The sequence below is a fragment of the Carya illinoinensis genome, chromosome 15, assembly GCF_018687715.1.
Source record: "Carya illinoinensis cultivar Pawnee chromosome 15, C.illinoinensisPawnee_v1, whole genome shotgun sequence".
Lineage (NCBI taxonomy): Eukaryota > Viridiplantae > Streptophyta > Magnoliopsida > Fagales > Juglandaceae > Carya > Carya illinoinensis.
In genome coordinates, this window is record NC_056766.1 from 39,340,965 (window position 1) to 39,351,900 (window position 10,936).

A 10,936-nucleotide genomic window follows, 5' to 3' on the forward strand; every position below is an offset into this window, starting at 1 on the left:
ACCTAAAACTGTTTAAACAAATTAAGTAAAACCATTTTAACATTGATACAAAACATTCGAATGTAATCATTATTAAACGTTCAAACAATACTTGAAAGCATTCGAACGATAACATCGAATATGAATTAAACGTTCGAACAGCATCTCATAACAAATTGTTTGATCGTATCATGGTCCGATCAAACGTTTTACTCAATACGTTCAAACATATTTTACCATTCGATCATCAAATTGTTTGTTTGAACGTTATCTCATGCCTATTTGGTCGAACAGACTGGTATCGATCAATTACTTATGAAGGACGCGTTCAACGTTCAAACATCACATTTGTATCGTTTGAACATGATTCTAGGACGAAATTCAATCATCCCAAAATAATGTTATGTTCAAATGCAATCGAACGGTTTTGTTCAAGTTCGTCCTAAAATATATTTTTTTTTGGACGAAATTGATATTTTCGTCTTAAAATACCTTTTGGGACACTATTATTGGAACAACCTTGGAATGATTTTTTTTCATTCTAAGTAATATTATGGGATGAAATCACAGTTTTTTGAGAAAAAATTTCATCCCAAAAAACCACTTCTTTTATAGTGATATATGCATGATTTGTGGAGAATAAAACATATTTGGACTTAAAAAATTCTCATCTAATACTTTTTTATTACAAAAATTTCTTCATTCCTTTTTCGGTAGGTTAAGAGTCTGTAAATGTATTTGGAGAAAATTATTTTAAGTTTTTTTTATTAAAAAGTGTTGAAATTTGTAAAAAATTGAAAACAAAGAGAGAAAAATAACGGCTTCCACTACTTGACCTCTTTAAATTTTCATAAAGAGGAAATATTTTAATGGGCTTATAGCTTTAGTACTACAGGATTGCTATTAAGTCTGAAGCTAATGTCTCATGATATATTATAAACCTTTTTTAAAAAAAAATTTAAATAACTTTTGAATAAATTAATAAAAAAATGTCAAAATTTAGGGGTTGCCCTCCCTTAAATATAAGAGTTTTGCTATATACAAGCAAAGTCGCGTACTAATTTGCGTACCAACACTGATTCATTCATACTTAAAATTTAAATTAACACTGTTTTCAATAAAATTTACTTTTTGACCAATCACATCAAATTGGTGTACAGATTAGTACATCATTATACTTGCAACTATATTTTTCCTAAATATAATGATCGAGACATACCAAAATACCAAAATGTAATTTGTCAGTTTTATCCTTTTATTTAAATATACATATTTACATATCAATATATATGTGTGTTTAAATAGAAGAAAAAAATAATAAATTATATATTAATATGTGGTGTAAATGATGATAACTAGAATTTCTCGTAAATAGTACTGTCTCGTGTGAACATGTCATGGAAGAACTTCCGCATAGGATAAAGTAATGGCCAATAGCAGTAAATTGGTGGGTCAAGATAGTGACAACTTCAAACAAATTGAAGCAAAGATCGTTTTGATTTATAGATCTTAATTGAGGCAACACCTTTCGAATGGGCGGCATCAGTCATGATAGTGATTATATATGCAATATTCTAAGTATGAAATGGAAAATTAACCCATCATCCAAACGTCCCCAAAGAAGAAGACAGTTTTTTTCAATATTCAGTGGGGGACATGAGTCTTCATTTGACCGTTGGCCTAACAAGTCTGCAAGTAGGAGAAATTGCTTGCTAAAAAAGTGAGAGAAGCCCCAACAGATCCCATCTCTCACCAACCATATGTCTTAAGGAAAAGCAGTACTGCCAAAGAGATTGCTAACTTCCAGTACTGCTAACTCAGCTGTTTGATTTCTTCATCTTTAAAAATGTCTCTCTCCAAACTTCTGACATTTGAGAGAAAGATCAACAATTGGCATATATCCTCTCATGACATTAGATCTACATCTGTGAACAGAAATTATCTTCTTTTCTATGCTTTTGGATAAATTCACACCAAGTCTATATCCTGGATTCTTGATCTCTAAAGTGATTTATATGGCATCACTAATGCATATACATATATATTCATATGAAGGTATACATAAACAACCTTTTTCCAGGTTATTGGTTCTAGTACAATAGTTTTGGTGATGTTTTACAAATCTGACCATTAAGATAGCAAAAAATAAGTGATGTAGCACAATCCTGACCGTCTAATGATCTAATTGGGGCGGCTATTTGACAGTTTGAAGGTATTTGGTGAGTGTAATGTGTCGAGTTTGATAGTTTAGGTTGTAAAACACAGTGAAATGTGTATTTTACAAAATCTTTTTTCTATTTTCAGAACATGATGGTGTAAGTAGCTGCAGGCCAGCCTGAGGAAGCCAAGCATGATCAGCAGTCATGTTGGTGGCCTTTCCAAAAATGTAAAGGCCATCACATTTGATACACGCATGTTCCTTAACTATAGATTATTATTTATTGCTTAACTGCATAATTTACAGAGTTCTTTCTTGACTGTTCACCAGCTTTACCTACTTTTCTGGCTATTAGATATTAATATTATATCTACCACAAGAGTACCTAGTTGTGTTAGTACAGGGAACCTAAGTTCTCTCACATTTCCATGTTTATATAAGAATATAGAATTATAGTATCCCTATGAAACCGTCTCAGCGGCCAACAAGGAAAACAAATTTCACAAACAGAACCAGCAAATTTAACCCAATAATAGGCAAGGAAAATGGTGAAGATTCAGCCCAAGTATCCTTGCCAGTAGATCACCAAAACACTCCCTATAATTGGAGTTTTACTCCATTTTGTTATAAATTTAGCAGGCGGGTTGTGAAGATAGATACATATTATTTGTGTATATGCAGTTGGAGAAAATGATGTTATGAACATCTACTGGTGGGAAGCTTGAATGCGCACAATCATGCCACCAGTAGAAATATTAAGTATATTACACTTGCACCTTACAAAATGAGCAGAGTTATCAAGCATATGTACACAGAGACAGACATATACTCAGAAGATTCCTGGCAACATTGATTAACCTATGACCAACAAGATAATTAAACTACATTAGCATACAAATGGCAGATATTTTCCACAAAGCCTGTGATTTTCTACTTTAAGTAGTGGCCAAATTCTGTTTTATGCCCTTATCAGTTCATGTCATCTGATTTGACTCATAATCACCTCACTTGGGATAAAACTTTTAAGGTTCCACTAATTCTAAACTTCTCAACTAGAACCACCGAAAGCCAACTTGTGAACCAGTTGAAAGAATTAGTACTTTTGATTCTGAGCCTGACCCAAAATGAGTATGCCTGCCTACCTACCAATGCATTAGTACTACAATCACCCTTCCTCTACTTTCCTCCTACCTACCAATGCATTTGTACTACAATCACCCTTCCTCTACTTTCCTACTTTTGTACACCTTATTTCAGTTGAATTTTCACTGCTTATTGTACTCAAATTGTCAAGGCCATCTCTTTCTTTCACCACCGATTTGACTCTTTCAGAATATAAAGTAAAAGTAAGTAAAATAAGAAACAGAATGAAACATGCTCATTGAGTGCAATTCACTTTTGGGCTTGCTGGTATTAGGTAGAAGACAGGGATGTAAGTGTCAATGTTTGGCAAGGATACATTCCTTTAAATGGATTTTTGTACTAACCTTGATGGAATATAGCACCTTTATATTGTGTTATAAAAACAGGGATGCCTTTGTAATGCATTCAGGATCCATCTCTTTCGCTTTAAACAGGGTAAAACTGAAATTAGCTGATAATGTTTTCGTAACTATATGTCACCATTAAGTTTGTGTTATATAAAGTACACTTGAGGGTGATGTCTAAGATGAGCTACTGCTGCTGTCATTATGTTAATGTTTTGATTGAACATAGGGCTCCCACTACCGTATTGGACGTGTAACTGAAGAAAACTTCAGCTTTATAGTATAATAAGTAGGATTTTCTATCAATAGCATGAGGAACAAATGCACTCAAAACCATTTCTTTCGGCCCAAGTGTAGATTGTTGCACTTAGCTCACAAAGTCTAAAATGATTGCAACATTTTGGCGTGTCCAAATTTGACTGATGGAGAGCTTATATCTTTATAACAACCCAATCTAGAGGGAATCATGGAGGAAAAGCATCAGGAATCTTAAACATTACTCAAGAATGCAGTAGCATTCATAAAAAGACCACTAAGATGATGACATAATCAACATCCAATTGCAGACTTACACGAGGAGCACAAAATTGTCGAATTCCACGCCACGGTGAATTCCACGAAGGTAGAAATTATTACACAACGCTGCGTGTAGATGAAGAAATACCTGCAAGTCAACTGTTTTGCCATCTCCATTTTTGTTTACATCAGTCAAACATCAATGATACTGAAAACAAAAAAGTGAGTGCTACCACTCACACGGGAGATTCCTTTTGCAATTGCTTGATGTAAAGATTGATACCTATAAAAATCCTAGCATGTTCTGCTTACAAGAAAATTGTGTAATTTCAAAACCATAGACACTGATGTTAATACATTTATTTGGCTTCTCCATCTATATGCATTTAACACGAGCTGTACTCAATTTCCTGCTAGGTTGTTAACACAAAGGAACCATCCTGATGTGTAAATAATGATAAAGAAGACTGAGTTTTTGTTTTACTTGCAACTCCGCCGATGAATTGTGCAGGCATATGGTTAAAATAATAATCAAAAGGCAAGTAGAATATCTAAAAGATCGGTATATTTTCAAACGTGACGTATAGTGAGACAGCAAAGCTACAGTAGTTGAAAAGAATTGAAAAATACACTTAACCAACTACAATGACAGATTCGAGAAAACTTTGTCGAAAGGTGCTGTACACACACAACAAACGCCGGTATATAATTAATTATATACGGAAATTTTGTTAATCTACTGAATACCTTAAAAGGGATAGGTAGGACCATATATGTCTGTGCCTGTCACCATTCATGCATCTCATTCAAGCACATCCCTCAAAAACAAAATGAAATAGGAAAAAAATAGCCATATGAGGAAGAAGGTTGTATTGAATACTGTTTCAAGTTCCCCCCTTTAGGCCTGAAGTAAAGAATTCAGTTAAAACTAGATAAATATATTATTAAAAGACTACAGGTGGCTTCTTTTCATTAGTGTAAAACCTTCAAGATGATAAACACTGTAATTGCAAGATGGTCATCCTCAATTTGATTTAAGATAAGGCATTCCGACAAGTGAAAACGAAAACAAAAGCAACACAGCATAAAGGCAAGCAGTTAAAAGATTCAATCATAGGTGACTGCATGAGATTTATTAATCTACTCAATAAATAAAGGAAAAATAGAGGGAAAACACTGCATAACAATACTGAACAAACAGGTTTTGAATTAAGTTAGTCAATCACCATGTTATCATCGTTTGAACCATTTTGTTAGTGATATATTAGATTATAGACATGCTTTTCTTTGGAACCATGTTGAGGGCATTATCTTTGGAGAGGAGACATAATGAATGCACAAAGAATGAATCATTTTGACAAACAGCATTTTACATAGCAACAATATTCTCTACACCAAAGTAAAATGTGCTTCCACTTTAAATTATCAATTGCCTACTCATCTGTACACCACAAATTTGTTGTGATTGATGGGCTAGTTTATAATTAAATATTAGAACAATTGAAGAATTGTAATCCTATTCCACCTAACACCGCATTGAACAGGGCAGTATTTCCAGCTTATTTCCAGCCTCATGCATTGAATCGAATTGGCCTGCTGAAGAATACTGTAGATTCAGATTCTTTCAAGGCTGACAACTAAGCAGTATTACCAAATGCCTATAGGGCTGACAATTCAACTTCCTGAGTGGAAGGACGATATGCCACAAAGGTGTAGTCATTTGAGAAGGAACCGGGATTAAAACAAGTGATTCCTGTGTATTTGAATGCCTTTTGCTCACTCCTGTCCCCTAAAATGATCTGTGTGAGAAGTCAAAAGAGTGAAACAAAGGTCAGATCTTTCCTGTCAAGACCTACATCTATGCAGTTCTGACAGCATCAGCCAGCAAGTTTGATGTCTCTCAAATTACTCAGTTTTACATACGAAGAATCAGTTTAAAAAGAACTCTGTTTTCATTCTTCCATATATTCTGACCATGTAATGAGTTTGAGTCAAGCAAACTGCCTCCAAGATCATAATTTGAAACTGTGAAATAGTTAGAAAATATCAGAAACCTAATCGACCGATTCCACCACTAGAATCAACTAGTTGTATTTCGTTTTAGCTGCATGATCTCCTCTTTAACATGTGACAATTTCTATTTGTTGTTCCAATAATGGGTAAAGGAATAATTCCCAACATCTATTAAGCATAGCAATAATAGACAAGGTACAAAACAACATTTGATATTAATTTTGAGTAGTACCGCATGAGGAGTCGGATAAAGATAAAGACAGTGGTCGTAGTTCCAGAGAATAGGTTGTACAGTAAGAGGGAGCGGACAGAGATGACTTTGATGAGTTATGGTAGCAACAAGCTGCAGCAGAAATTTATAAACCATCAGCATATTCAGCTACTATCAACTAGCATTTAAATCGGTAAACAATTATATGAAAGACATAAAGATATACAGCAGAAGAGATTACATGCTGAAAAGGATCGGTGGTTTCTTCCGTAGAAGGGGCCATTAGACATGAGCGACGCATTCTATACAGCAGATCCTGGCGGAAAAATACAATTTCTTGGGTATAGAATTTGATTCTGCACTCACACATGATAAATGAAGAGTCGTGAGGAACATTAAACAAGATATCAGTTGCTACATATCAAGAAAGAATGACAGACTTCAAATCCCAAGCAGCAATTATGATCTCATAATTAAGTTGTCTTGTTTCCATCATCAGATGGTCCTTGAATCAAAGAAAACAAATTACAATTATCATTGAATGCTGCATACATCAAGAGGATGTCTATAGGAGAATACTAACTCAACTTCATCAGTGATCAGGAAGGTTAACCTGCAAGGATTGCTAGAAAATATTGCATTTGGAATGTGCTTCTGAAGCTCTTCAGTTAAATACTTGGGTAAAGCACACCTGGGTAGAACTGTTGATGGACCTGAAAATGTCAAAAAGTTAGAATTTCCTCAAGCATGCCACTCATTGTAAGGGAAATTATGGGGTATGTGATGGTGAGTTTTGTACACCTGCATCATCAGGGCCTGGAATAAACAGAAACCGACTATGTTCTTTCAGCCGTGGATGAGCTCCAATCAATTGCCCTAGCTTGGCGAACTGTGATCTGCACGTCCAGGTTGCTCATTATTGATTTAACTCGCAATATTAATCAATTTTTATTTTTATTATCTATAGCAGTAAGCAATTCCTCACCTGAGACTTGAGAAAGAATGGAAGGAAAGGTTGCATGGGTGAGAACAAAAATTGCCCATGAATACAAATAAGGAAGGAACCACCTCCACACTCTCAAAACCGTCAAGGACAATCTCTAGTTTTCCCATAACCTTCTCCATAAAGAAATCATTATTGAGATTATGCCAAGCTAATCAGTAAAAGACAACTAAAAAAATAGGAATTACCTCTTCATTGTCAAGCCAAATGTCAGACAGAATGACAAACATGTCATTAATTGCTCTCTTTTCCAACTCTGCAAGTCTGAGCTATTGAAACTGTATAGGAAATGTTATGAACTAATAAATGTTGTCTGCTGGAGGAACTTCAAATTTTTGAATGTATTTTCAATTCTTATTTAAAGCTAAGGCATGATATAGGATACAGTCTCCTCTTTTGTTAGTATTCCACCGCCAAAGAAGTCATGTCCTGCAAGTAATTTGGACGACTTATCTCGGTCCTCCAATGGAGGAAATCCACACGTAATGACCTGACAATAGAGCCATTTTTAGTACATCTCAAGAACTCAAGACAATAGATACTTCTGGAGCTTTCAAAAATTAGCAAAATCAGTGGCTTACAGCAAGTCAGAAAATAAAAACCACACACTCGAGTTATGTTTGACAGCTGGAGGACAAGCTAGGAAATATGCTATGGAAAATGGGACTAAGGTCCAGGGAGACTTGGAGATCTCATGTTAGCAAGTCATTTGTGGGCCATCGAGGCCCCAAAGCAGAAAGTGGTTTTCAAAAAGAAGATTCACAGAAGAAATTTAAAAAGTAGCAAGTCTCTTCTCAGCAATTAGTTTTACAAACCTTGAGATAGCTAGATAATTTTGCACTATGGGATCATAATGTATCCCCTTAAGCTTATTACATGGGTAAATTTCATTTATCCTATAATTTCAGAGTTTGGCTAAACATTAGCAAGAGGAAAACAACTTTAGAGCATATAATAACCTTAAACTTGATTGATGAGTTGATTTATCCTATTAAAAAAACAAAAATAAAAACAAAATTCCAGGGATGAGGAATGACAAATTGGGGCATACAGTGTAGTGTTACCGTGTTTTAGATTATCTAAAGAGGACCAATAGTAGGACTCCCTCAGTCAGAACCTGATGAATTTCAGATGATCACTCTTGATTGCAGCCTGTTGAGCATGATTCGAAGATTCTAATCATGATAATCATTTTTCAGTCTGCTTTAGACATTCATTTATATTACTATGCCTGGAATCTTTAACATCATAGTAATAATGCTACATGATATAACATAGTTTTCTCATGTATTTCACACCGTAGTTTCCTTCATTAAATTTTTTTCAATATTATGAAGGCTCCAAATACCAGTCCAAAGCTTTGTCCACTGAACATGAGAATTTTTTAATTGAAGTTACAACATCATTCAATCACAAACTTTTCATTCTGCAAAATTCAAATGTGCCAATGGGCTGCTCCAAATGGTCATGGATGCAACAAAAGTATCTCTACAAAGGTGGTTGCCATAATACCAGTCGCTAATGAACAAATATTTGCAGAATAATATTTCAAATACTAGACAAAATCACAGGCATATACAAACCGAGAACTCCCAGTAGATGATACAAAATCTAAATATAATAAGGCAGGTCTCAAGCTGATGAATATTATCACACAAACCTGAAATACGCCCTCTAAGACCATCTCACCTTCTGCTACAACTATGGTATTCTCCAAGAAAAAACCTGTAGTTATCTTGTAGACATTGTCAAAGAAAAATGTTATATATTTCCATTTAGGCATAAGCTAACTCGTATATACAGTAAAGAAGTTGGAAAAAATCAATTCTTTCTATCAAATTCAACATGCATGATCTATGCCCTATGTCGTCTATGCCTCTGCACAAGATCAGCAAGATGATTCCATTCCTCAACTCTCAAGTAATTCAAGACTAATTACAAGAAAACCGCTACATGATTAGGAAAACAATCAGAACTACACTTTGTGCAAAAAGGATTTTCTGAAGTTCACTACATATGATCACGTATATTGACTAAAATTCTATTCGCGTCTTCTCCATGATTACAGTAGGCGGAACCAATATGGAACCAGACTAAAGAATTCACATAAGGATGATCTAACTGGAAGGCTCGTAAAATAAGACAGAGATATTGAGTTAAATCAACATTCAACAGAGACAATACAGAATTATCATCTGTATCCTATTACCTAGAAGTAGAACTCAATATTAATATAGAGCAGTAGACCAGTGAGCCCAGAAAAGTAAGTTAAAAGTACATGTTTCAAATCAAATCAAGGATATTGCATTAGATAAATTGATTTCGACGGAAGCAGTTAGGTCTTCCAAGTAAAAATGGCCATCCTCCAACTGCGATATGACACCCATGACCCATCTTCTCCCCGTTTGGCCAACTAGAGACTGAATTGGTGATATCTGTCAAAAAATTTATGCAGAAAGAGATGTCCTCTGTTAAAACAAAAACATCACGCGGAGACGAAAACTTGAATTCCAATTCTATACATTTTCAAGAAGTGGACCCAATAAAAACAGTACCTCACAGCTTCCAAAATGTGACATTTCCGTATCAAATGCGGGTTTGGAGAAATGCTGGTCGCGAGCAATCCTCTGGAACAGCAAGAGGAACCTGTCCTTGTACAACGCCGCCTTAGCAGAGGCCTCTCCATGTATAGGTAGGCCCCCCGTATGCCTGAGATCGGAACAACAGCAACCAAACAATAAAGTACGTAAATCGCCAAACCTACCATAACCCAATTCACCAAATTTCCCTTTTTTCCTTCCATTTTTTTTATCCCAAAAGAATTTTGAGCAAAAAAATTTGTAAATGAGTGACGGGTGACGAACTCGTAGAAAGTCTTCTTGATGGGATCGTATCGGAATTTGGGGACCAAGAAGGCATCAATTACGCGTATAGATGACGCCGAAGATCCACCGGTAACGCCGTCAATATCTGGACCGTCCTCTGCAGCGGCTTCAGCCTCCAGCAGAAGGCTAACCACTCGGTGAACCGGGTCCTTATCTATTATAGAAGATTTCACTGTTTTCGCCACATACCATTTATGGACGGAAAGAGTGTAAGAAGCAGAGAATGAACAATAATAGCTGAGAGAGAGAGAGAGAGAGAGAGAGAGAGAGAGAGAGAGAGAGAGAGAGAGAGAGAAGAAGAAGAAGAAGAAGAAGAAGAAGAAGATAAAAAATGAAGGAATTACGAGATTCGTGCTCAAGCTGGTCGAGGAGAAGGTCGAGGGCGTCGTCCTGGGCGCCTTGGAAACGGTTGACGAAGGAAAGGATCTCATCCAGAGCCTCCACTTTCAGAGTGTACCCCCTTATCTTGCATTTCCTCTCCACCTTCTTCCTTATCGTCGAACTGTTCATCTCTCTCTCTCTCTCTCTCTCTCTCTATCTGTGACTGTGAGATCAATGAGAAATTTGGCGGGATGCATGACTTTCTGGATGTTAAAAAATGGCGGGAAAAAGGATTGAACGCTTGCGGCTTTGACTGAAACATCAAATGTCAAAACCCTAACCAATACATAAAGCCCCGTTTAA

The 10,936-nt window shown here is 35.7% G+C and overlaps 1 protein-coding gene across 3 annotated transcripts; it reads right to left on the reverse strand.

Annotated features, from left to right (window-relative positions):
* Positions 1-5,485: 5,485 nt before the first annotated feature.
* LOC122295636 (DNA polymerase epsilon subunit B) lies at positions 5,486-10,835 on the reverse strand. Of its 3 annotated transcripts, none has more exons than XM_043104714.1 (13): positions 10,597-10,830; positions 10,232-10,424; positions 9,923-10,076; positions 9,671-9,802; positions 9,028-9,105; positions 7,753-7,857; positions 7,556-7,636; positions 7,350-7,480; positions 7,166-7,260; positions 6,948-7,077; positions 6,606-6,720; positions 6,386-6,496; positions 5,486-5,939 (listed from the first exon to the last, which is right to left on the reverse strand). In XM_043104714.1, the coding sequence occupies exons 1-13, from the start codon at positions 10,760-10,762 to the stop codon at positions 5,799-5,801; spliced, it is 1,632 nt and encodes a 543-aa protein (XP_042960648.1). In that variant the 5' UTR covers positions 10,763-10,830; the 3' UTR covers positions 5,486-5,798. The 3 variants fall into 3 exon arrangements, 2 of the variants coding, with proteins under 2 accessions (XP_042960648.1, XP_042960649.1); XM_043104715.1 differs by having other exon boundaries at positions 6,978-7,077; positions 10,597-10,825; XR_006238193.1 differs by lacking the exon at positions 5,486-5,939 and having other exon boundaries at positions 6,953-7,077; positions 10,597-10,835.
* Between the last annotated feature and the right edge of the window lie 101 nt (positions 10,836-10,936).